We start from the raw sequence: 25,815 nt of genomic DNA on the forward strand, positions 1-25,815 counted from the left end.
AATTTGGCACTTAAACTAGCAGCACTTTCTTAAGATTTTTTTTTAATCTGAGCTAATGGATTGGATCTAATTTGGATATTTTATGGTACTATTTTACACAACTTATTGTAGAAATAAATATAATTTGTTTCTACATATCTTTTAAAATAATAAATGTTATAAATGTTCTTTTTTGAGGGGCAGGGGACAGATTTTACTAACAACAGTGCTGTGCTTCAAGTGAATGAAAGAAAAGATAATTAAATTTTATGTTCATTTTTTGTTGAGGGAAAAGAATTCACATTTTATACATGTTATGAAAGTGAACAAAACAAACGAAGAAAAAAGCGATTTCTTGGATGAAAAGAAGTTTTAATGAGAGGCAAGTTATTCGTGTCTGAAAGCAATGTAATTTCTTTAAAGGTGTGGAGGGAATATGGTATTCTATCCCATTTTATCTTTAGACAGCATATCTTTAGAATTTCCTCGCTGAAGATAAAAATGTTTTTTTTTTTTTTTCCCGTACAATGTTGCCATTGCTCGCTATGAACTCATTGAGTTTCTTAATCAAAAATTCGTTGAAGTTTTACAAAATATGAAATATATTAGAACAAATTCAATGTTTGGCTGTTCCAGTGGAGGATTGCATTATTCAAAATATGATGGCTGTAGATACCGTCGTTTTTTCACAGTGCCAGAAGCATACATATATTCATTATTAAATTTCTTTAAATATAATAAAAGGTGATAATATTCAGTGGCAACAATTTGCAAAGTGAAATGGACGTTTATGAAGCAGCGCAAAATGCCGTTTCGAAACTAATTGCCTTTCTGGACTACCGCCCCTTTAGGCTAATAAATTAATTCACAGTAAATAAAAAAAAATCTTAAAAAAATAATCACCTAAAATGTTAGCACAATCAATCATTGCAGTTTACAATTTTGACATTAGAATAAATGTATAAAAATTGTTAAGGAGTTGTTATGATGTTATGTGTTATGTGTTATGTGTTTATTATTATGATGTACTGTGAAATTTAATTGAAATAAAACTCCTTTATAAAAAATATGCTATAATATTCACCTATAATTTTAAAAAAGCAATAAACCTATAATTTTAAGCAAAAACTTTCAAACATTCATTTTTTAGGTATTTTTTACTTATTTACACCAATAAAAAGCGTAAAAAATATAAGAGAAAATTCTTTGTTTGAAATTTTCTATTAGTTCAGATTAAAAATATTTTTTTCTAAAAGAAGTAGTTACAAATTTCCTTACAGCATAGGAAAAGCTAAAAAAATAGCCAAGCCTGAAAGCATGCACAGCTTTATAATTATTTGGAACATTAATTATGCTTGATAAATATGCTAAATTTTTTTTTAATTAACCTCAGTTTCAAAAATAAAAATATCTAAATATTCTAATTTGTAAAATGAGGCGCTACAACCAACTTTTTATTGACAATTATACACACTGCTATAGCCAACCACTGTAAGTTTCTGCAAGTCGTCCCTACTGGTGATTAAGGTGACAGCCAGGAATGCGTCAGAAGAGGGAGAAAAGCCATTTGGGTTGGTCTATTTCTTATAAGGGCCGTGTGTAGATGTTATAGACAGCCTTTGATGCACCTTGAACATATTTTTCCAACATTTTCTTTGCACCAATCAACACTAGCCTTCTCTTGAGCATTTGTCAAATTATGTAGTATCCAACACAAACAAATCTTTTTTATGGTTCATTTAATATGCTTGTCATACTAATGCCCAGAGATTCCTTAGTCTAATGGTATGTCAGATGACGATCTTGCTTTATCAGTTCACGCACAGCATCAATATTTTCTGGCTATAGAATAGAAGATATAGAACTGTCCCCTATCCTTTTGTGCAGAGTGTACATACAGTAGAATTTCTCTTAATTAGTGGCAAGAGTCACTGATTCTGGATAAGATATTTTGGTCTATCGGCCGTTATTAACCCCTTCCTTCTTGCTCCTGTCAAAAAGATGGGGTGAGGTTTCACTCTCTATTTCTTGTGCCCGTGATTTTTCCGGGCTGGAAAGTTTAAAAGCAACATGCTAAAAGGATTAAAACCTATTCATTTCTTTTGCCTAGAAAAAGTTTTTTTTCTCATTTTAGGCAGTACCAGAATAATACAGTCAAAAGTCGTTAATTTGGACACCCATAATCCGGAATGATCTATAATCCGGACCTCAAAGCTAAAAACTTGCTGCGCATGCGCCGCATTGACACATGCGCATAGGCGTTTACCCGTGCGCGTAAGACCTCTTACAACTGCGCATTTGCGTGTGCGCAAGCGCAGAATACGTTTTCGCACGCTCGTTTTATGTATAACGAACGGTATAAGCTAAAATTATCTAATTATCTATTTCAGTTAATGTTGATGATTGCGTTGTTCCTTAATTTTCGAATTGGATCCGGCTTATTATTTTTTGCAGACTGTAAGAGCAATACTATAAAAGTAAACTTGAACTTTCGATTATGTCAAATAGAACTTCCGAATCTGGAGCTGCCAAAGGATCGCACAAAACGAAAGCATGTTTCGATGTCCATCAAACAAAAAGCGGAATTGCTGCAAGACATGAAGAATGTGACAGAGAGGTTAGTGAAAACGAAAAAATTTCGATTGACAAGTTAGTCGGTATTCTCGGCACAGCCGAAAAAGAGATCCCGTTTTGGAGTAAAATCGTTTTTGTTATGTGAATCAAGTTCAGGGTATGTATGGTCACAAATTTTATATACTGGAAAAGGTGCGCTTTTTGATGCAAAATGTAAAGATCTGCCCCAATCAATTCAAGTTGTGATGTCACTTATCAAGCCCCTGCTAAAACAAGGATATTGTCTGACAACAGACAATTTTTATACCTCACCAGATTTGGCAGACATACTTTTAAAATTTTAAACAGACGCTTATGGAATTGTAAAACTAAACCGAAAAGAAATTCCTCAAGAATTAGTAAAAAAGAGAATTGCAAAAGGTGAAAATGTTGCTTTTCGTCGAGGTAAATTTCTTGCCATGAAGTGGAAAGATAAGAAAGATGTGACCATGCTAACAACAGTTCACACAAATGACATAGTAGATGTACGCTGTCATAACAAAGTTTTCAAAAAAATGACAATTGTCACAGATTACAATAAAAATATGGGAGCGGTAGATAGATATTGTAGACCAGTATCTTGGAGATTACTCTATTGCTCGAAAAAGAGGAAAGAAATATTATAAGAAAATATTTTTTCATTTGTTAGACCAAATTATTTTGAACTTGTATCTTATTTACAAAAGATAGGGCAGAAAAAAATCCCATTTGATGTTTCGTTTATCTTTAGTAGATGAACTTAGTGAAATGTATCAATCCTCAGACACCATTTCAAAAAGAGGCCGGCCAAGCTTGGAGGACAATCTAAACCATTTGATTGAAAGACATTTTATTAGACAGATACCAACAACTGATGAGAAATGGCAACTATCAAGAGAATGCAAAGTTTCTTGTTCCAGATGGGATAAGCGAATGTTAGCAACTTAAACATTCGCTTATCCCATATGTTGCGAATTGTGCTAGATTATATGCTCTTCCCAAAACTCATAAAAGTGGTATTCCTTTCTGCCCTATTGTATCAAATTTAGGTACTGCCTTGTATCCAATAGCTAAATATTTAGTTTCTAGATTTTCAAATCTATTAGACAATAACATTTACACCATAAAAAATTCAATAGAGTTTGTAAAAAAGGTTGAAAACATTTCTCCTAGAAATTTACTCATTTTTTCTTTTGATGTAAAATCATTTATGAATCATAATTGTTTGAAACTTTAAACTTTCTGGTTTGGTTCTGCTATGTAGACGATACTTTTACCCTGTTTAAAGGTAATAAATATGATTTAAATAAAGTTCTTTCAACAATGAATTCTATTGATCCTGCTATTCAGTTCACTTAACTTGCAATTCTCTTCCGTTTCTCGACATTCTGGTCACACGTAACACATCCAATTTCAGTACTACGGTTTACCGTAAACCATCATCAGTTTGCCTTCCACCACACTTTAAATCATGTCATCCGACTAAACAAAAGTTAGCTTCATTTTATTCCTATGTTTTCCGTGCTCTTCAGGTTTGCTCCTCCAAACTATCCCTTGATGAAGAACTAAATTATTTAAAAGCAATAGCTATTGACAGGGGCTTTTCACCCAACATTATTAATCAAGCAGTTAAAAAATTCTCATCTCAATACACTAAAAGGCACACTCTTGTTTTAGGAGATTATAAAAATTCTGTTGTCATTCCCTTCTTTCCATCAATTAGCTCTAAAGTTGCACATATTTTGCAGAAATTTAACTTTCGGGTCATTTATTCTCCCATCAATAAAATTCCAAGTTCCATATTCAAGGACCCCATTCCGGATATGAATTCCTGGGGTATTTATAGGATTCCTTGCTAGTGTGATTTAATTTACATTGGCCAAACTAAGAGAGCCTTAAAATTTTGCATCAAGGAACATGAGGCATATGTTAGAAAAAAGGAAACACAGAAGTCTTCTGTTGCTCAACATTGTTGGTCCAAAAATCACACTTTCAATTTTTCTGCTGCCAAAATTATTCAAAAAACATCTTCCATTGGAGAACTAGATTTTCTAGAGGCATTTCACATTCAAAAAAATCTTTCTGTTCTAGTTAACGATCCTAATTCCAATCCATCTTTGCCTTCGGCCTTTAAAGAAATTATGTTTTAGTTCTGGTTTCACCAACAGATGGGGCCACTTGCTTATTCTTGTCCTGGCTTTCTTATCTTATCTAATCATTATTTCCTATCTTGTTCATTTTCAGTTTTGCAGCTGAGGATGGTGGTTCAGTAAAACCATCGAAACTAGTCCTGTGAAAATTTTGAAAATATAATGCTGATTTTTGTTGTTTGACTTCTGAATTAGTATTTGTTGTGTGTTATTGTGTCTTAATTAAACCATTTATTACCAGACATGTTCAAACACACCGGGGGGTCTCTTTGATTGTAGCAGCTGCACAGGCTTGTCTTGCCATGAGATCCATTTCAGGATCGCAATACATAACATTTTACATTTTTGATGGCTTCCCACAAAAAGAAATCGAGACTCCATAAATCTGGTGAGCGTGGGGGCCCAGGTAACTGATCCACCACTCCCAGTCCATCGATGCAGGGATGATCTATTCAGATGGCTACGAACATACTGTCCAAAATGAGTCCACTTCTTAATGACTGACCCGTAGTTGCACAAATTTTGATGCAGATGTGCAAACAAACTGTGGTATAGTTAATGTCTGTCGGAGAAGCGTTCTCGATAAATGCCTGCAGCGGTTCGTCCATTATCCTCAGCTGTTTCATACACTAAGTGCATGTCTGCAAGCTCCCGGTTCGTATAGCATTCCATGCTCTTCGCATGGTACCTATCGCTCAAATGAGGCAATCCTCACTTTCCACTAGCACTCTCTTGTACAGCCCCTCTGGCAGGTACAATGATGTTTCTGGGCATGCCTTCCTATGCAATTCTTAATCCTTGTGATGTGCTGTACCTTCCCCAGATGTTTATTGCAACATTTACGGGACACCCTGTATATATAACTTGAAAGTTATGAATTTAAATTTGAATGTCTTAATGCTTTTGAAATTGTTGCCAGAGTTATCTCTTTCAAACACATAATTAGATCCAAAATGTTGCACATGTGTGCCGAATATGTTTTAAATTCAAAAGAAAATTTCCAATACTCAAATTGTCATCTATGAATGTAATCATAGGCTGTAATTTATGCAAGCGACTTGAAGTAATGTTCTCCGTATCTTTCCTGGCAAAAATCAAAGTAAATGGCGGCTTTTATCTTTTTTAGAAGCACAACAGCTCCTTACAAGCTTTGGCTGCCTCAACGAGACGCTTCTTCCAGTGTCTTCTATCAGCAACAATTTCACTAAATTTTTTAACTTTCAAAGTTTCAAAGTCTTTTTTCAAGGTCATCTAACTATCTAGTTAGTGATCTCTAGTTTGGGATCCCTCAGTTTTTTTTAATGCCCTCAGTTTTAATTTTCTGGCTTTTCCAAACATTATCCAACCATCTTAAACTGTACTGAAGTGCCACTGAATTAGGGATAGGAAGTCAATAAAGAGTTGGGTCTCTTCTGGCCTTGATAATGGCTGCTACACAACAAGGCATAGATTCACAAAGTTTGCGGAAGCCTTCTACGGGAATTCCATTTCCACGCGAAAGACTGGACAACATAAATGGATGGAGATGATCGCCCATTGACTCTACGTCCTGAATCATATGGAGGGAGGTTGGTATAAGTACCAAACATCCCAAACATTGCCAAGAGGAAACACTCCAGACCATGAGTGAGCCGGCATGGCCTTGTACATCTCCATTGTTATATTTTGAAGTTTAATGCCAGTAAAGTTATAGCATTCAAGTTGATCTCCTTTTTTAAAATAAAGCAAATGGAGCCTTCTGCCTATTCAATGGGTATTTTTTCCGAAATCTAGACATTGGTCATAATATTTTGAATGCCAATTATAAACACTGGTTTGTCAAGCTTCAGTAGTTCAGATGGTATATAGTTGTGACCAGCTGATTTTTTGTGTTTAAGTTTTTTAATTGCAAGCATAACTTAATCTAAAGATGGGTAAGGATCCATTTCTATGTTCATGGGAAGAATTTGGTTCTTCAAAGATTCCAAGGAAGATGCCAATTTCATTTCTGTCCTCCAGCAGATCTTGAAAATATGCCTTCCATACATTCAATACCTCATGAAGCAAGTTCTCCATTCTTACTTGTGCATATAATAGTTCTTGATTTGAATTCTTTTCTTATAGTACTATTGAGTATCTTATAGAACCTCCTAGATTCTCTGTAGTTATTCACATTTTCGAAGTTTTTTTTTAACATTTTCTCCTGGAAAGCTCTTTTCATGTAGCTTCTTTTCCACTTTCCTCATATCCTGATATCTTTCTGAATAATTTCTAGTATGGTGTTTTCTGTATCATCATTCTGTAAGCCTTGTTTTTGTTTTCATTGGCTTCTTTTGTACTTAATAGCAAATTAATCATTTTTTGTACAAGGTTTTAGACTTGGAAGTGTTCCAAGTGCTATCTCAGTATTATTTCTTTTACGGGGTGTCATCTCACATCACAGTTTTGGTTTCTGTTTTTAAGCATGGATAACTTAAACTTATACCTTTTAAAAATATCTGGATCTTTGAGTTTGACAGCGTTTTGTCTAAAACTAAGATTCTCTTTCCTAGAGTAGAATTTCTTACATATTCTGTATCTGACTTTGTACAAAACAAGCAGACAAATCAGAAACAAAACTCTATTTGTATACAGCATAAAATTTTATAAGCAGTCTGACTAGCATTCCTTCCTTTGTTAAAATGAGAGAATAATGTGCTGAAAATGAACTAATTACAAATGTTGAATTTTGTGATTGTTTTATAGCAGATTAAATTTTTGTAAATTAAGAATATGCTTTTCTCGAGGAGACAACATTCATCAAAAATCTTATAATTAAATTTAATCTCTGATTAAATCTGGTTGATCTCTGGTACCTAGATCACGAAGTCATTTAAACTAATTTAGAAATTGTTTTTAATTCTCTTTGCTAACAAAGAATGGGTTAGATAAGTTTTATAACATTTATTATTTAATGTTGCCAAAATAAAGTTATGCATTCTCTAATGTTGCAAGCTTCTTAAAAGTCAAAAATGGTTAATAAATTTAGGAATATGACTTTTTTTAAATAGTTTCTTCAGATTGTAAGCTTTTTTCTTGAATTTATATTTAATTGTGAACTTTTTTGTGTGTGTGTGTGTGTGTGTGTGTATTATATTATTTATTTATTTTCAGGTAAAAAAGACAAAAAACGTCAGAAAAAGGCTGTAAGTTCCTTTTTGAATTCCCACCATTTGCCTTTAAAAGAATATTGCATTTTCAGTAATTTTATTGTAATTACATCCAAACAGATCTAGCCTAAAAATGTTAAGAAATCTACAGAAAACATTTTGAATAGGAAGTTTTTTTTTTAAATAGTTTAATTTTAAGCTGTTTTAACATTTGTTAAATGCAGTAATGATTTTAATTTTATATAATTTTTTTATTTTTAGATTGAATTTTTACATTTTTTTAAAAATTGAAATTGAGTTCCCCCCCCCTCCCAAACAGCGGGCACAAGTCGTCTTAGACTTTGGTTCTGCTAAAGCTGGAAGCGGTGATCACATTATTATGGAGGCACTTAATAGGTCATCCACCATTGCCTTCAGTGAAGAGACAGATAATTTATCTCCATGCCTTCTCTGGGATTCGAACCTCGACCCTTCGGTATGGCAGTCAGAGTCACTAAGCGCTTTCCAATCTGGGCGACAGTTTTGTTATTTAAAGCTGATGGGCGGGGGGAATTGTCTTTTTGTTTTAAAGTGAAATTGAGTTTTCTTATCTAAATAAGAAAACTCAATTTCACTATATTTTTTTAAAGCTATTTTCAGATTTTGCGTTTGGCTTGCGTGCAGTTTGAGACCATTTATCTAGCGGAGGTTAATGAATGATAATTCTACATAAAGAAAACTTTTATTTGAACGATATTAATCAAAATGAATAGTAAACCTGAATAATGTGTTTCATAAACTGATATACTTTAATAATACGTTTCTTATAAAAAATATGTACCCTAATCCCGATGAGAAGGTTGAAACTTTGTGATAACTGTGGAATTCTTGCATAGTGTTGGAGAGCAGAATGATCCATGATGAGCACACACAAGAACTTCTCCAGGGTTCCGTTTTGTCAGAAACTTACTGTCATTCCCTGAGAAATGCATAGATTGATCCCGAAAAATACTATTAAGTCGAATCGTGGGGTGGGTAATTTTTTTTTTCCCAGGCCCAGCTCTGCAAGCTCTCTTGTTTCTGTGCAAGGCCTAGGTTCGGTTCTCTCCTTTAAAAATGTAACTTCTTGTTTAGTTTGTTAAACTTGATAACTTCTATACTTTCAAAGTAGACTCAACTAATGAGTATATCTCAAGAATTCAAAACTTTTATTATTACATTTTTAAACAGTTCACATGACATTCAGCTGGCACAGTAACACGTGCATCACAACAACGGAATCGCATAGCATGAGCGCCATTATAGTTATTTACAGTTACAGTTATAGTTGTAGTTATTTTGAATATATGTCACATCCCATCCTCCAGTTTATAGACAATAATAAAAATAGCAAATAATATCAATACAAATATATTCACAATATGACATACAATAAAAAAAAGTTACATAAAAATGATACATGCAATACGTTACATTATTTTATTCCATGACAAAGTCTCTATATCTTGAAGGTTGTCTAATCAACCATCCACTTCTTGTTATTGTATTATTGGATATATTATTCTGTTGATTTCCTATATTTAACAGGCACAGAAACATTTTCAGGGCTTCCATTTGAATTTTCCTCTTTATCTAATATTATATCATCATAATCATTATTAACTTTGTAATGATGGGATTATTTTTTACAATGGGAAGATTAACAAGATGGGGGAGGACAAGTTAACTGGGATATGAGCTTTTGAAATTCAGAAGCAAGGACTTTTTCTAAGCGTTGACAAGCGTTCTCAGTTCTAGAGCAAGATTTATGATCAAAAGAGGGAAAATTTAAAGTAGATTTAGCAAGTTTTAGATGAAGGTAATATAATTCGTATTCAGTTTCAGACAAAAAATGTGTGTTTATCTTATAATGTGACAAAAAAGTGACAATTTGAATTTATGCATAATTTTTTTAATGTGAAAAGAAGATAAGATTACATTTGACTTGTATAAATTTGATAATGATATTCTAGTGTTTGCAATTAAGCAAAAAATGCAGATGGTTTAAGAATTTCATATGTTCAAGTCATATGAAATTCAAGTGAGTTCAAGTGAATTTTTCATGTGATTTCAAGTAACTTATAAATGTAAGTTCCTGTCTGTTGACATGTTCCTAAAGAGGAACAAGTGCGAAAAACTGGTGGAGAAAATATTATGAAGAAAAACACAGAAACAAGGAAACTGAAGGAAGCAAATCAGTACAAAATGAAACAGCACTATTAATGCAACAGAATATTAGCAATTTTTGCACAAAAAATATGTCAAAAGGATCAAAGAGAAATTTAAACAAAAAGAGGAACTCCAACCACTTTCAAAAATTAGAGATTCCAGCAACCGTATGGAATGGGAGAAGCAAATACCCAAATGGGGCAAGTGGGCAAACAATACAAACTGGAAGAACTTTCTCAAAAATGCCGGTTATACTGCCACTACTGGAAGAATGAAGTTCTTGCATAGGCCCATGACCTCGAACCACTGAAACATCTGTGTGCCTGAGCGCATTTTGAAGTTAAGCCTAATATGAATCTGAAGTCTGCTATTCTTAGGAAGCATTCGTGACTTTAAAAGTAGAAGAATTATCTTCACATCTTGTGATTACAGAAACAAAAGTCAGAAGAAGGGTGTATAAGATTTTTTTACTTGAACACAAAAAAGTAACAATGACTCAACTTGGGTTTACACAAGCCAACATTTCTGGCTTAATATAAATACATAATGTTAAACGAAAATCAAATGTAATAGATTAACCTAATGGCTCACAGGGATAAAGTAATGCACAGGAAAGACACTGGTTTGTTGAAAACTGACGAGACAAGCCTAATTGCTCTAAACACTCAATGCCATATATTGTAATTAATTTATGTAGGATCTTTTGTTAAGAGTACATAATATATGTACTTAGTATTCAGCGAGTTAATGCTTATATAGTATTCATTGGATCTTATGCATAAATAGTTATCAGTGAGTTATAGACAGGGCTGTGGAGTTGGAATCGAAGTGGGGCAGATTTTGGAGTAAAATGAGTTGGAGCTGGAGTCGCTAAAAACAGACTCCAACTCCAGTTTTTGTTGGACAGTTTGAATTTGAAAGGAAATTAAAATGAATGGAAAAAAAAATTAATGACAAGCTGAGTTATTATTTTTATTTATGGAGTATATACATTAATAAATAGTTACTTTCTTTTTTATTGACATATTAATAAATAAATATAAGGGAGGAGGATGGATGTGATATTTGCCATTAGTGATTAAACTGAAGACAAGAGACAGTTGTATATAATTAAATCCTTGGAATAAAATGAAAAATTAAATAAATCAAATGCATAACATCTAATTTAGAAGCTTTAAAGAAATAGAATTCCTCCCTTTTTAAATCTCTGCTGTTTTAAAAGGAAGGCATTAGATGTCCAATTTGTCGTATTTATTAGAAACAGCATATTGATATCAGCTATTCTGAAATTTTGGGGCGTTAAAATTTTGAAAGATATAAAATTAAAAGTGTTTTCCAAATTGACAGAAAAATTTCAGTGTATGCTGATGAAATGAGAATATCTATCAATCAGTTGTTTTGAAGGGGGGCATTTATTTAGGAGTTTCAGAAATATAGATGCTTTATTAATCTTATATCATTAGAAACTAAAACTGTATATATGCTCAAATTTTCTTGTAAATTTTTAAAAATAAAATATTATTACATTTTATTTCAACGGAACTAGTGTAATGATAGGAAGCATATCTGTCATTATAATCAGAGAAAGCAAAAATTTCCCAATGTTATAATTTGACACTGCTGGCTGTTCTCTTGATACATTTAGTGTTTCGCGACTCGATAAAAATATGGTAGTTAAATTATTTTGAAATGCTTGCGAACAAAATATATGTCATTATCAAAAGCCAAGGAAGATAGCTATAGATCAATCATATATTTGCACTCACTGGATGATAATTTCACTCTTCAAAACTAAAAAGACAGTGAGCTCATTGGAAAACTAAAAGGTAATGGAAATAACAATATTGCATGAAATATATCCTTGGAGTCTTTCAGTAGTAGGAGATACAAAACGTATAATTTGAAAAAGATATTTTAATAATATATTATTTTTATTTCTTATGAATCAGGTCACTGCTTCCTTAGATTTGCTGTCTGCTTGACCTAGTATCAACAGTTGATATTTATTTTGTGTTAGGTTTCCGTAAAATGTTTTAATAAATTTAGTATAATCATTGTTAGATATATTCTTTTCATAGTGCACAGCACACAAACAGTAAAAGCATCCTGAAAAACTGCTATAAACACATGTGCTCTTTACCAGTGAAAGTCTTACTTTCCTGAATTCATTGGATAAAATGAACAGAAAAGATTAATTCTCTCACTCATGGAAAAATTAACACCCTCTTCAGTTTTTTTTTTTTTTTTTCCTTAGTTGAAGTCTGTGATGAAAGTGAAGTAGTATAAAGTAAGCACTCAAGCAGCTATCTCTAATCCAGTCAACTAAAAATTTGACTGAATCTGAAGAATGAAGAATGGTAATCATTTACCTGTATTCATCTGTAAATTAGCATAAAATCTCTGGGGTAGAAGTCGAGGAAGGTCAAGGAAATTCCAGATTTCCTAAGCTTTTGCACATACAAGATCTAATAAAAAGAATCTGAAAATCTGTTTGTAATATTTTGACAGGTTCTCTAAATGACAATATTCAGTGCTACTGGTGTAGCTGAGAATTATATTCATACTAAGGTTTACATTTAAACATAAATATTGTTTACAGCTAAAATTTATATTGAAACATAAATATTATTTATAGCTAAAATTTACATTGAAGCCTTATATTGATAGCTAAGGTTTACATTGAAACAAATTAAAAAAATAGAAAAATGCAGTATTTTCAAATATTTGTAGAAATTTTTATAGTAATTTTGATTTTAAATTGTTAAAATTTTAAAACTATTTATTTATGTATTATTTTCCCCTTCATAGAAGAAGAATTCTTTGCCTGAAAGTAAAGTACCAGATACATTTATTGAACCAAATCCAAGTAAACATATATGCAAAACCTTTAAAGGTTATCACTTTTAAATTTTAGTATATTTTTTTAATTTTAATATTTCAGTGTTATGTATAATTTATTATTTGTTTTATTATATAATGTTATTTTAATTATAACATATATTAAAATTCAATTTGTTTTTTTTATTATGTGTGATATATTATATATGATATACGTTTTGTTAGTACAAAGCAGTCTAAAAATTTTTCTCAGATTGTTCTTTAGCATATGTAATATATATATATATATATATATATATATATATCAACTCCTCAAAGTCAAATCTACTAATCATCAGAAAGAAAACTACCAGAGCACCACTAGAGATCAGACTTACACTTTTTGATATGGAGGTTCCCATCATGAAAAAAGCAAGCTACTTAGGTGTAATTATTAGTCATAAATTCACCTGAACTGAGCACATTAAAAATGTCAAAAGGAAATTTATTGCAGGCATGAAATGCCTTATGCTACTACTTGGTAAGTTCTCAAAATTGAACTTGCTGCGGAAAAGACATCTGCACACAGCAATAATTCGACCCATTTTTTCATATGCCTCCCCTGCTTAGGTGGCAATTTCTAAGAATGATATGAATAAGCTTCAAGTTATGCAAAATAAGTTTTTAAGGCTTATGACGAATGCCCACTTTTATGTTTCCAATGGTACGCTCCATCGGGACCTTAAAATCGAAAGAGTCAAAAACCTTTCTTCATAAAGTTAACGAGAATTTTTTCAGTAAAGCATTAAAATACCTGCATATGGAAAAATATTTGACTATATGATTCTCACTGAGGACAGAACTATATAAGCTTTAGTGGTGAAAGCTCTGGTGAAAGCTCACAAAAATGAGCTTTAACAGCCCTTTTTTGTGACTGTAACTTTCCTATGTAATCAATACACTTTGTATATATATTCTACATATGTTTTCACTTATGTATCATATGTATTTTATTTCTTATTTGTTTGAATGTATTAAATTGTATTTTTATATTTGCTGTTGTTTACCCACTCACCTCACAACTATTAGGACTTGCTACTCACCAACACTTGCTTCTCCTGGTCTGCAGCTTTTATTTGGATTTCGTTTTTCTTCCTTGTGGCAATTGGTCACTCCCTTACCAATTCTTACCAATTTAGGTCCCTTTATCATTGTTTTGGACATGTCCATGTCAGGCGCCATTTGGGCAGATGCATCAGGAGCCCGAAACGTTGTGAGTCTTCTGCGATATTCCACCAACAATGATATGGACTGGATTGAATTATATTATGTTATGCTCATCTCATTGATACGATACTTACGTTTTGTTCTAAAAGTATATTTGCATTTTAATAAGGTTTCTCGTCCCAAATAATTTAAATTACTTTACATGTAAGGAAATTCTTGATATGCATATGAGTATGCTAAATTTGGGGAATTTATATTTAATTTAATTTCTGCTTTTGATTTGCATATGCATAGCAAGGACGAAACACAATGTTTGAACAAGGTGTAGGATTGTTAATAGTCCTTCCTTACATTTTAATTTTTTAATGGTATATATATGGTTAGTACAAAACTGTTTTAGTTGTAATATATATTAATGTAGTCATTGTATATTACACAGATGTAGATGAACAGGGAATCTCTGTAGAAGAGCTATCTGGTCTGGTGATTTAAGAATTATGTTTATCACGTAAATAGACATTTTATGACAATTGAATTGAATATGTGGCTGGAAAGGGACAATTACAGTGAACACTTTAGTTCATCATTTATAATATGAAGATTATTATAAAGTTGTGTAGGCTAAGTACACATGAGGTGTTTCCAGAGTTCTAAGAATTCTGTTCTAAGCAATGCTGTTGGCCAAAGACATGTCTTCACATGTTTATGCACCTATCACTTCCAAATATTGTTTAGTCTGTTTCAGTTTTCTACAGGATTTGTAGCAGTCCTTATAAGTGCTTATAAGTCCTTATATTTGAAAATGAAATATAAAGGCCCTTATAGGTGCTTACTTTTTCTTTAAAGCCCTTATTTTTTGTTTTTAGTGCTTATTTTTTGCTTTTAGTGCTTTTTTTTTTTTTTTAATGAACGCGCTATTTTTCCCCGTACCAAAGCCGAAGCTAAATAAGCAACTTTTCTTCCTAATATGGAATGTCAGATGGTGAATCATACTCCCGGAAATAGCTTTTCCCCCTCTCTCTGCATTAACATAACCTTTGGTGTGCACGAAGAGTACGGACAGGTGCCCGTCGTTGGTCAAAGAATTGCGAAAGCAGTATAAAATTCCGGTACATTCGGCATTCTTTTCCACCCTCCCAAATACGAAACACGTTTGAATTTCTATCAAGATCTTAATAATTTGCATTCTCATTCTGCTTGGTCAGTTCATATTCGTGTTTATTATGATCATTATGCTTATATTATGAGCATATGTATGAATGTTTATAATAACATAGTTGCAGTAACTGCTGAAATATAGTAAACTTCCAAAAATGGTTGTGTTTTAAACCAGATTAGCTTTCTAAGGAATAATATTTGGAATGGCTTAAATAAAGGGAAAGTAATCGAATAGTCAGAATAATGTAATTTTTTGGCCAATACATCATACAGTACGAAGATTGGGAGGTTCTCCCCTTTCTCCGCAAAATCTCGAGTATTGAAACTGTTACAGTTCGCTGCAAAACAAGCAAAAGACTTTTTTTTTTTTTTTTTTTTTTCCTCCAGTTTCCAATCTGGATTGAATAGGACTAAAAGTTCTACAGTCTACCAACCCAAGTGAAGAATGATTCTATTCCGGAAATTTAACGCCGTTTGTTGAAAATTAGAATTAAAAGCACCCCAGTTATTTAGTTCTTTATACTCCCAATACCGGCAGCTGTTGATTCCGATTGCGTAATATCACGTAGGGAAGAATTACGGCACATGTATTGCACAATAACATTTGCAATATTTTGCAGAGATAATTAATTTTGATGTTCTGTCCGAGATTTGTTTATGAACACTTAAAAGAGTTTTACTGTGCTTGCTAAGCAGAATATTTTTCAGTTCCATTGGTTTATTTTTATATGATGCACATATCGAAATGTCAAAAGCACTTATTTAGCGGAAAAATCTAAAGAGCGGCTACAGTCTACTCCCCCCCTCCGCTCCTCTTTTTGAAGTTACACTCGACTGTCTGAATATTCGTCAATTTCCAAGTATGCTGGTTAGTTAAGCTTTTACTATTAAAGATGACTGCATGAAGCAAATTTCTGTCTTCTGATTTCAGAAATGTTCCTCTTTTTTACTTAAATTACTTTGCTTGCAATATCTGTTAAGATAAAACTGATATATAACGAAAATTTAAAAAATGTTCAGAATTTAGATTTAAATTATTTAAATATCAATATGAGTGGAAAAATAAATTGTATTTATTATTAGGTTCCAAGCAAATACAATAAATATGCCTTATTATTATTTATTTTCTCTATTTTGAACTGAAATTTCATCATTAAATCTTGTAATATAGTTTAGTTCTGCATAGTTTTTTTTCTCTCATTGTAAACTAGTTCTGTAAATTGAACTGTTATTTAAAATTTAAAAAAAGTAATTATTTTCCATGGTTGAGGCTCTCTTAATAAATACTGCATTTCTCATATTTTAAATTACTAATTTTTAAGGTTGTGCAGTTGTGTATAATGTAATTAGACAGGTGCTTATTTTTTTCTTAAAATGTGCTTGAAAAGTGCTTATAGGTGCTTATTTTTTTAACTAAAATATGGCTATGAACCCTGTTTCTAACTAAAACTGGTATAAAGACAAGTTTTGACATGTTTATGCAACTATCTCTTGCAAATAATTTTTAGTTAATTCAGTTTTTTTACTAATACAGGCCCTGTTTTAGCGCATTTAGGACTTTGCAATCATAGAAGATATGAAGAGTAATCACTTTCCTTTTTTGAAAAGAGGCTGTGAAAATTTCAGAAAATAGTTCTATGTCTGTGAGGAGTATTCTGTTCCCACATTTGAAAAACTTTTACAGGGTGTTTTGTTTATTTCTGATTACGTAGAAATATGTAATTTAGTGTTAAGTTCCATTTGAAGAGAGCAAAAATTGTTTCAAGCTGTTTTTGGACCATATTATGTTGCTATGATTTGAAAATTGCATTTGTATATTATGTAGTGTATTCATTCAAACTTAAAAATATGCTAATAACAATATATTTTCTAAAGTATATGCTAATTATGAAATAGCCAATTTGTAAATTATCTAAAACCAAGTGAAAACAATATATCACCTTTTTCAAGTCTTAAGGATTGGTTCTGATATGGTTATAGTAAATTATACTGAGAATTAAGTAGTTAATTTTACAAATTAATTTCACATTAGCATAATTTTTAATGTAATTTTTCTTTTTAATGTTTTTTAGATGAAGTGCTGATACCATGCGAGTTTTGTCAGAAAACGTTTAGTCCAGAGTATATAATTGAACATGAGGTATTTAATAAATATATATTATTTATTTTTATGTAAATGTATTTATTTATTTTTTCCCAACATTGTTTTTAAATTATTCATTGTCTAAAAAAGCAAAGTTTTTTTTTTTTTTTTTAATTTGACTTCATGATCTTTGTTTTAAATGTATAGGCAGCTGAATAATATAGGAAATTAAGAACTTGTGTATAAGATTTTATGCATATAAACAGGGTATCTGAAAAATATTGTTCTGCTGGCTTTATTTCTTTAAATGTATTAATCCTACTCCTTGTAATTAAAATTATAAAATAAAGTACATAATTATAGAAAATCAGTTTTAAACATGAATAGGGAGTTAATCAGTATAAAAAGAGAGAGAGGAAATGTTCTAATTTATAAAATATGTATTGTGGTTTAGTTAATTAAAAACAAAATGTTCTGCGTCTTTACATCTAAGATTTACTCTTAACATGAATGATCAATAAACATGTTCATTGGAAATAGGAGTCATCTGTAAATTTAATGATGGCTTATTTTACTCGGGACAAAATTATCAATTGTGAAAACAAAACTATTTTCTTTTGCAGCAAGTTCTTGAATCCTCCCCCCCAAAAAAAATGTTTATGTTAAGGATATACCTGGAAAAGTAACCCTATTCATTCTGAAATATTTCCATAAATTTTGCTTTTTAGAGTATGGATTTTTCAAAATTAATTAGAGCATAAATTATATTTGACTAATTAGAGTTTCTACTCTTAGAAGCCATAAAAAAATTATATTTTTTAACTTAATATATGTTATGTTGCTGATTGGTAAATATCTGCATTTTACTTTATAAAATTTTGTTAATTTTAAGTATAGAACATTACTTTTATCATTATTTAAAGAAATAAAGCTCACAACTACCTTTTCAAAATGTCAGCATATATATTCACATTTGATACTCTAAAAGAAATCACATATCATGACAAAATTTACATGGATGTATAATTTTTTAATATTTAAAGGAAAGTATTGTAAATTTTTGTTACACGTATAAAAGATACAGTACAAAGTTCAAAATCCGGATGCCCATTATCCAGAATGATCTAAAATCCGGACCTCAAAGCCACAAACATATTTTTTTTTTATTATTGCTTTATGCATGCGCATTTGATTTTCCCTTCCATAATAAAACATGTTGAGATTTTCAATTAAAAATTCTGATTCTTAATTTCACTTAGGCACTAAATAAAATACCTCGTTATGGAAAAACAATAATGTAAGCATAAATTAATGAGATTAATAATTTGGCTCCGTAGCTGAGTAAGTCCTTGGCATACATCTCAAACCAAAATATTCACCTACTTTATACCTCTGACGCCGACCTGGCGAGTCATTATTTATTGTATTTTGCTTTCATCACCGCATGTTTATCAATACAGCTTCAGTAATAACTCATGTTGTGATGTCTAAACTTTTTTACTTCCTTGTATGAAGTAAAAAGGAAGTATTGTAATCGCGAAAAGCTTCAGGCAGCATATTTCAACGAAAATATCCACTTTGACTGCTTTCGAATGCAATTTAACAATGTTTTTGTGTGATATCTGTACGTAAGGACAGAATAAAAGACTCTTTTCCTCCAAAAAAACTAAAAAACTGCTTTAAAATGAATTCTGAAGAGAATTTTTCGTGGTGTCTGTACGAACGTATGTACGTACGTATCTCGCATAACTCAAAAACGAGTAGCCTCAGAACGTTGAAATTTTGTATATAAGACTACCATAGCATGTAGATGTGCATCTCGTATTTTGGTTTCAATTGGCTGCGCCAAACGTATATAAATATATTTATAAATATATCCACTCTATTACCCAGCTCAGTGATCTCAGTTTCTTTACTCTTATATGTTTGTAAATTGTACATTTTTTTCTTTAAAAATGATTGAATTATATTGTTTTTATCTTCCAGTTAAGGATTTTATGCCTTTAGTAAATCTGTGTGCAATATTTTTAGAATCATCAGCAATTTTAAAATTGTTTACGTGACGCTAAGCCTAATTTGATGGTGGCCATTGCTCTTGTTTATATTAGTAATTGAATAACAAGAGTATGGCAACCTTTTATGCTAACATTACACATGGTGACAGCACCGAATTTTTGATTTTTATGATCTGGGGCAAAAGCTAAAACTGCAGCCCTCACCCATCATCCTTTAAGTTTCTCTAAAAAGTTTTAATTTTTTTAATAAATACAGAAATAGTTAGGATTTTCGGTAAAAACATAAACTCTATTTTATACTAAATTCTTCATGTGCCTTTTTTTTGGCTATAAAGTAAAAATACGTACCAAAGTTACATAATTAGAAAATCGTCCCCTCCCAGGAGAATCGCCTTTCTGGTGAGTTTACTTTTAGATTCAAGCCTAATCCTAACTCTAATTCTGAGTGCTTCTAACCCTCCAGTCCTCGCCACCATTTGTTTTCTGTTCTAGGGACAATGGGCATCCCCTAAGCTTCTCACTGTTCCGTATTATTGCATTACTGGTTACAGGAGGGCTACCAGACAAAAGGGCTACCTGCTTAGAAGAGAGATGCTTTCGTGGAGGAATTTTTTAAAGGAAACTGGCTCATATTCACGTTACACATGAGGAAATTCACGAAAAGAAACCATGCAGCCAGCCCGTTTTTCTGGGTTTGAACCCAGGCAAGGTTGAACTACCAGTATTCAGCGGTCTTAATCACTCGGCCACTGCTCAGGACATTTGTTTCATTATTTGCTATGTGTTTCGCCATTAGGCACTGCATGGAAAAGGTGGAATGCCTTGTGGAAATATTTTTTAAGGCAAACTGACTCGTATCTGCTTAGAGGAGAAGTGCTTTTGTGGAGGAATGTTTAAAGGAAACTCGTTCGTATTCACATTACACATGAGAAAAGCCACGAAAACAAACCATGTAGCCAGCCCGTTCACCTGGGTTTGAATCCAGGCAAGGTCAAACTACCAGTATACAGCGGTCTTAATCACTCGGCCACTGCTGAGGACATTTGTCTGATTATTTACTATGCGTTTCACCATTAAGCTCTGTGTGAAAAAGGAGGAATATCCCGTGGAAAAAACTTTGTAAGGGAAACTGGCTTGTATCTATGTTACACGGGGAAGATCACGGAAATGCTCCTACAGCCAGCCCATTCACCTATACTTGACCCTCGGACCGAACTACTAGTGCTTAGCGTCTTTTATTGCTCAGCCACTAATGGGGACATTGCTTACAAAATATGGGTTATTGCCGAGAGGAAGTATTCTGTAACGATTATACAGAATATGGCTATTACTGAGATTATTCGTGCTTCCTGTCTTGTTTTTCATACTTATTATTTCATAAGTAATTTTAAGTTCTTACCTGCCTTAACACTATTAAAATATCACAAAATTAGTAACTAAAATTAAAACTTTATTCTATAAGCCTTTTGTTCTGCAAATAAGTGCATGGAATCGTCATAATTTGATCTGCGGTTTGATTTTCAGTTGCCAGAATCGCGAGACTTGATAAACGATCCTTGCTCACCAATGATCGTAGATAATTTTCAATATGTTTTAATTTGCTGAAACTTTGATCTGAACAGGTTGAAGTATTCGTGATTTGTCCTAAAACAGTTCATCAGATTGCTTTTTGTGCTTTGGAATTCTTTCTTTGTCAGAATAGACTCAACTGCAATTTTTTTGGCTGCTGTATTGTATCCAATATTCCATAGGATTTTTCTGTCTTTATAATTCCTCAGTTTTAGTCAGTTCTTTCGTCAACTACACAGAACGCGGAAGAGGAATTCCTTTTGAATTTCTATATACTCGATTGAACTCTGGAAAAATATTAGCTGAAATTTTCAGGTTGATAGTAAATTCAAATTTTTCACAGCATGTATCAGATGTCTTATCTCATGCTTTGATTCTGCATCAAGAGAAATATCTTTAATTTCTTTTAAATATTTGAATATTTCCGGTAAATTCATTAGAAGGACTTTCACAGCCACATATTTTTCCGACCATTTCGTCTGGCTGCTTCCTTTTAAGTTGTATTTTGTACATTTTTTCATAATATACCATCGAGTAGTGCATCCAACAAAAAAGTGAAGTATTTTCTGAGTAATCTCAAATAGATTAACTGCTTTCAGGCATGAAGAAGCAGAATGCATCCTGACACTGCATACTGATATAGTACGAGGAGTGAGCCAAACATGGCACAAATTCCTCCAGCTTTATCATTTCTCTAATTCTAGCTTGTACTGTTTTAGAAATGCCAGCCATATTAGACCCGTTTTCGTAAGACTGACACTGACATTGCCCAATATCTAAACCATCAAGTGTCAATTAAGACACTAATTTTCTACAATGCGTTCAGAAATACATTCTCCTATCTTTCCACCAACTTCTTTGAAATCAATTAAATTTTACTTTATCTCACACAATCACCGCACATTTATATGTATTGAGTCACCTGGTTCATTTTTTTCTGTGTGAGACACATATCGGGTAAATATGATTCCTTTCCCTTTGTTAGGTGCTTTGACTGGTACTTAAGAGTTGAATTATGCTTGGTAAGTGAATTTCCTTCGCTAGGTCAAGGACACTTTGTGAACACGCTACATGGGATTTCATCAGACCCAAGAAAAGAACGACAGTTTGTTGAAAGATATAGTACCGCATCTGTGACTGTATATAGAATTTTTCGCTATTTTTCTTTCTTTGTATGAATAAGTTGCTCAATGTCGTGATCGATGCCTCACCACGATTTCATTTACTGTACTCGAATTTTCCACTTAATCATGCACCTCTGTGGATTCCAGACACTTCACGCTCAGTTAATCTTGCTAAAACTTTTCTCCAATTAATGAATCCTGTTGTATGGTGTAACGGCAGTACCACGTTTCTAATAAATCTTGTATGGTGTACAAAAAATTGCATTTTTGTTATATGAATGTAATTTTGAATATGTAAACCAAGATCTAAGCTTTTCAGTACTTACTAATGTTCTGTATTACATGTCAAATATCTGACATCACGTTTAATGGGATTGAGGTTTACGTTTTACCGGATGATTACCGGCTAATAATACTGATTGACTGCTTAAGAAAGATTGTTGGTGACCGTTCATTTTTTTCTATGACCAGGCAATTGCATGCGTCCAACAAATCAATAATTTTTAGCTTTTCGTCTTTCTGCTGCCCGCCCCAGTGGCATAGCTAGGGTGGGTGCAAGGGGGAACATCCATCCCCGGGCGCAGCATCCAGGGGGCGCCAAATTGATGATACACATTTCAGAATGAAATGCTTTCCATTCTTGAAACACAGAAAGGGGCGCAAAATCTTTAGATGTCCCCGGGCACTGAAAACCTCAGCTACGCCTCTGGGCCGCCCCAACTAAATGAAGAGATCTTTATATCATGGTTTCACGTCCTCCAGCTATTCGTTTGATGTCGATGAAGAAGGTTGTTCTTTCAAATGCTGACTTGTAGACTGTTGGTTGTGCAAATTGCAAGAAATATTAATATCCTCTAGAATCTCAGCATAATTGGAACTGCGGCAGGATCTGACGATTTGCTTCTTCCATGAAGTTATCTTTTCATCTTAGCTGAAATTTGTTTTCTCTGTTTGGTCGTTGTCTCGTTTTCTGCATTCTGCTTTTCTCCCCCTTGGCGCGCAGATGATTTCTTTTAATCTAAATGAAATTCACAATGAATTTGCCTTAATAACTAAGAATTGACATAATTACACTGAACAGTCCTAAATAAAGGGTTGCATCTTGTTAAATATAGTGCTGGCTATTAAAAGCAAGCATATCTTTAAAAAAAAGGATTACAGAAGAGACCTGAAAACTGAAAAAAAAAAAAAATGAAAGTAGTAAATCTAGCTTTAAAATCCAAAATGCGATCTGCTGTTCCGAGTCAAACCAAAGGTGAGCCTAAGTTGGTGACTAGCTGCAAAAAAATCTAAATGCTTTGCTTCATCTTGAAGACATAATGCCTGTGTCTTGTATATACTCGACAAATATTAATTTGAATTATTTCATTTGTCCAGGATGGCCCAAGGTTAATTTTTGGGGTAAGCTCTTAAAAAATAGTTACAATGCTTCTCCATTTTCCAGCAGACGTTGCTATGGGAACCAGACGACTTCTTCAACAAGCTATCATTCTATTTCTTATTTGAATACACCTGGCCCAGACAGCAAATGATATAGGGACTCCAGCTCCAGATGTTACTGATAAGGTCAGTCTGATTCTATCAGTGACGCCTGGAGTCCCTCTATTGGCCTCTTTCTGACCTTATAGTTGTAATTGGCTGTACTTAACTTTATTTTAACTCATGTTCCTTTAAAAGGGTTCTTAGTATTTAATTATAAATCTTCTTAAAAGAGGTTTTTTAAACTTGGCCTTAAAACTATTAACATTGTACTAAAATTAGAGAGCTGTTTTAGCGAACAACATACCAAAACGATCCAGCATTATATTTGAATTTGCCGCCCTGGGCAAGAACCTCGGCCTGCCCCCCCCCCCCATTAGATCCGGGACTGCATGGTGATGATTATAGATTTTTAAATGCTCTAAGAAATGTTGACGAGGAAAAATTCAACAAAAATTTCTTTTCATATGCTAAAAATAGATTTTGTTAATGAAACTCATAGGCCAAAAGATTACATTTAGTGCTATTTTAATTAAGAAAAAAATTAAGAAAATCTGAAAGGTTTCAGATTTTAAATTACGTCCAAAGGGGCTTTTTTTTAACGTTTTGTGTGTTATTTTTAAATATCATGTTCTTCACACTTAAACCATAAATTTCAGTTCAATAGCAATGTTGCAAAATAATTTTAAAATGAGCCTATCTTTAGAATTTCTGATAGACAGTTCCACATGCTGGAGATAAAAAGGTCCCCCCTCCCCCGGTAGATTGTTGCTATTGCTCGCTTTCAAATCTTTGAGTTCGTTACTCAAAAATTCGTTAAAGTTTTACAAAATATGAAATCGAAAATAAAATTCCAAATCTGAAATGTGGGCTTCCACATACCCATATTTGCTATAGGATTGCGTCATTCAAAATTCGATGGCTGTATGTACCGTTGTTTTATCACAATGCGAGAAATATACATACATTTATGCAGATTTACCATTATTTAATTTCTTCAAATATAATGCAGGACTATAAAATTTGGTGGCAACAGTTTGAAAAGTGAAACGGACATTTATAGTGATTCAACGCAAAATCGCAAAACAAAAACAATAGTCCTTGAGGGTCAAATCCCCTTTGGACTAATAATTGCTATGTTATTCACCGTAAACCCAGAAGCGGCAGCAGAATATGTCGACACAGGATGGCAGAATTTAGGAAAGACGAAATTTTTGGAATTTAGGGAAAGCACGGAGCGGCAAAATAAAGGGATGAAAGGTTTTTATGATTTAGGGAAAGCACTGGGATCCAAAGTTTAGGCACGGTGAAAATTTAGAACTTAAGAAAGCTTTTTGTAGCTGAACTTAGGACCCGTAGAGACTGCACCAGGTGGTATCGAGCGCCGGCCCTAGATAAAGCCTTAAGTATATGTGGGAGTTTATTTATTCAGGACTCGGATTAGTTTGAAGCATGCGCAAGAAATAAATGTAGGTATAGTAAATAACTAATACAGTTCAGGCTTAATTTAGTACGCAATAGAAGCAAGACATAATTTAGCGAAACAACTTGGCTTTCTTCGCCAAACTTGTTATACACAGCCAATAATGTACAACAGACACTATTAAGCTAGGGTAAAATTATGTTTACTGATTCTAAGGCATTTCAATAGCAGACTGCGCTGCTCCCTGATCTTCTAATTTGATCTAGCTTATTATTTTTTGAAGACTGTTATCATAACAGCAATTTTATAAAAACTCAGCTTGAACTTTCGTTTATGTTGAAAAAAGTTGCCAGAGGATCTACAAAAGAAACCATGTTTCGTTGTCCATTAAACAAAAAGTGGAATTGCTGCAAAAAGTGGATAAAGGCATATTCGTCTCCAAATTATGCTGGGAGTATGGCATTGGAAAGTCCACTATATATGACACAAGAAAAAAGAAAAAGGAACTTTTTGAATTTTTTGTGGAAGCATCTTAAACAACTTAGCTTGAAAGAAATGTTTAATAAAGTAAACAAATAAATATTAAGCTTTTTTTTTTTTTTTTGTAAATTTGATACCCTTTAGATCATAATTGTTCTTTATTTCATAAATTATGATTTCATATTTTTAATTGTATAATTTCTGCATGCCATCTTACCAGATTTAAATTGATGATCTATTATCCGGAATCGTCGAAGTCCCGACCAGTCCGGATTTCGGACTTCGTACTGTATTAGATTCTTAGATTTATTTTTTGAATTTTAGTTTTGCAAATAAATCTTTATGTATGCAAACCAATATGTATTTAATTGTGGGGGAAAATGTACTGATAATGTCATTGATAT

The 25,815-nt window shown here is 32.6% G+C and overlaps 1 protein-coding gene across 5 annotated transcripts in view; it reads left to right on the forward strand.

Annotated features, from left to right (window-relative positions):
• The window catches only part of LOC118199801 (uncharacterized), a 145,658-nt gene that overhangs the window by 89,697 nt on the left and 30,146 nt on the right, over positions 1 to 25,815 (forward strand). For 4 of the 5 annotated variants that reach the window (XM_085812057.1, XM_035371663.2, XM_035371661.2 and 1 more), the window contains exons 15-17: positions 7,854 to 7,885; positions 12,845 to 12,929; positions 17,311 to 17,378. In XM_085812057.1, coding sequence (XP_085668183.1) covers positions 7,854 to 7,885; positions 12,845 to 12,929; positions 17,311 to 17,378 — 185 coding nt within the window. The remainder of the gene's footprint in view (positions 1 to 7,853; positions 7,886 to 12,844; positions 12,930 to 17,310; positions 17,379 to 25,815) is intronic. The other variant, XM_035371662.2, reaches the window with a different exon arrangement.

This window comes from Stegodyphus dumicola, chromosome 2 (genome assembly GCF_044657685.1).
Source record: "Stegodyphus dumicola isolate Sdum_Otavi_A_Nest chromosome 2, ASM4465768v1".
Lineage (NCBI taxonomy): Eukaryota > Metazoa > Arthropoda > Arachnida > Araneae > Eresidae > Stegodyphus > Stegodyphus dumicola.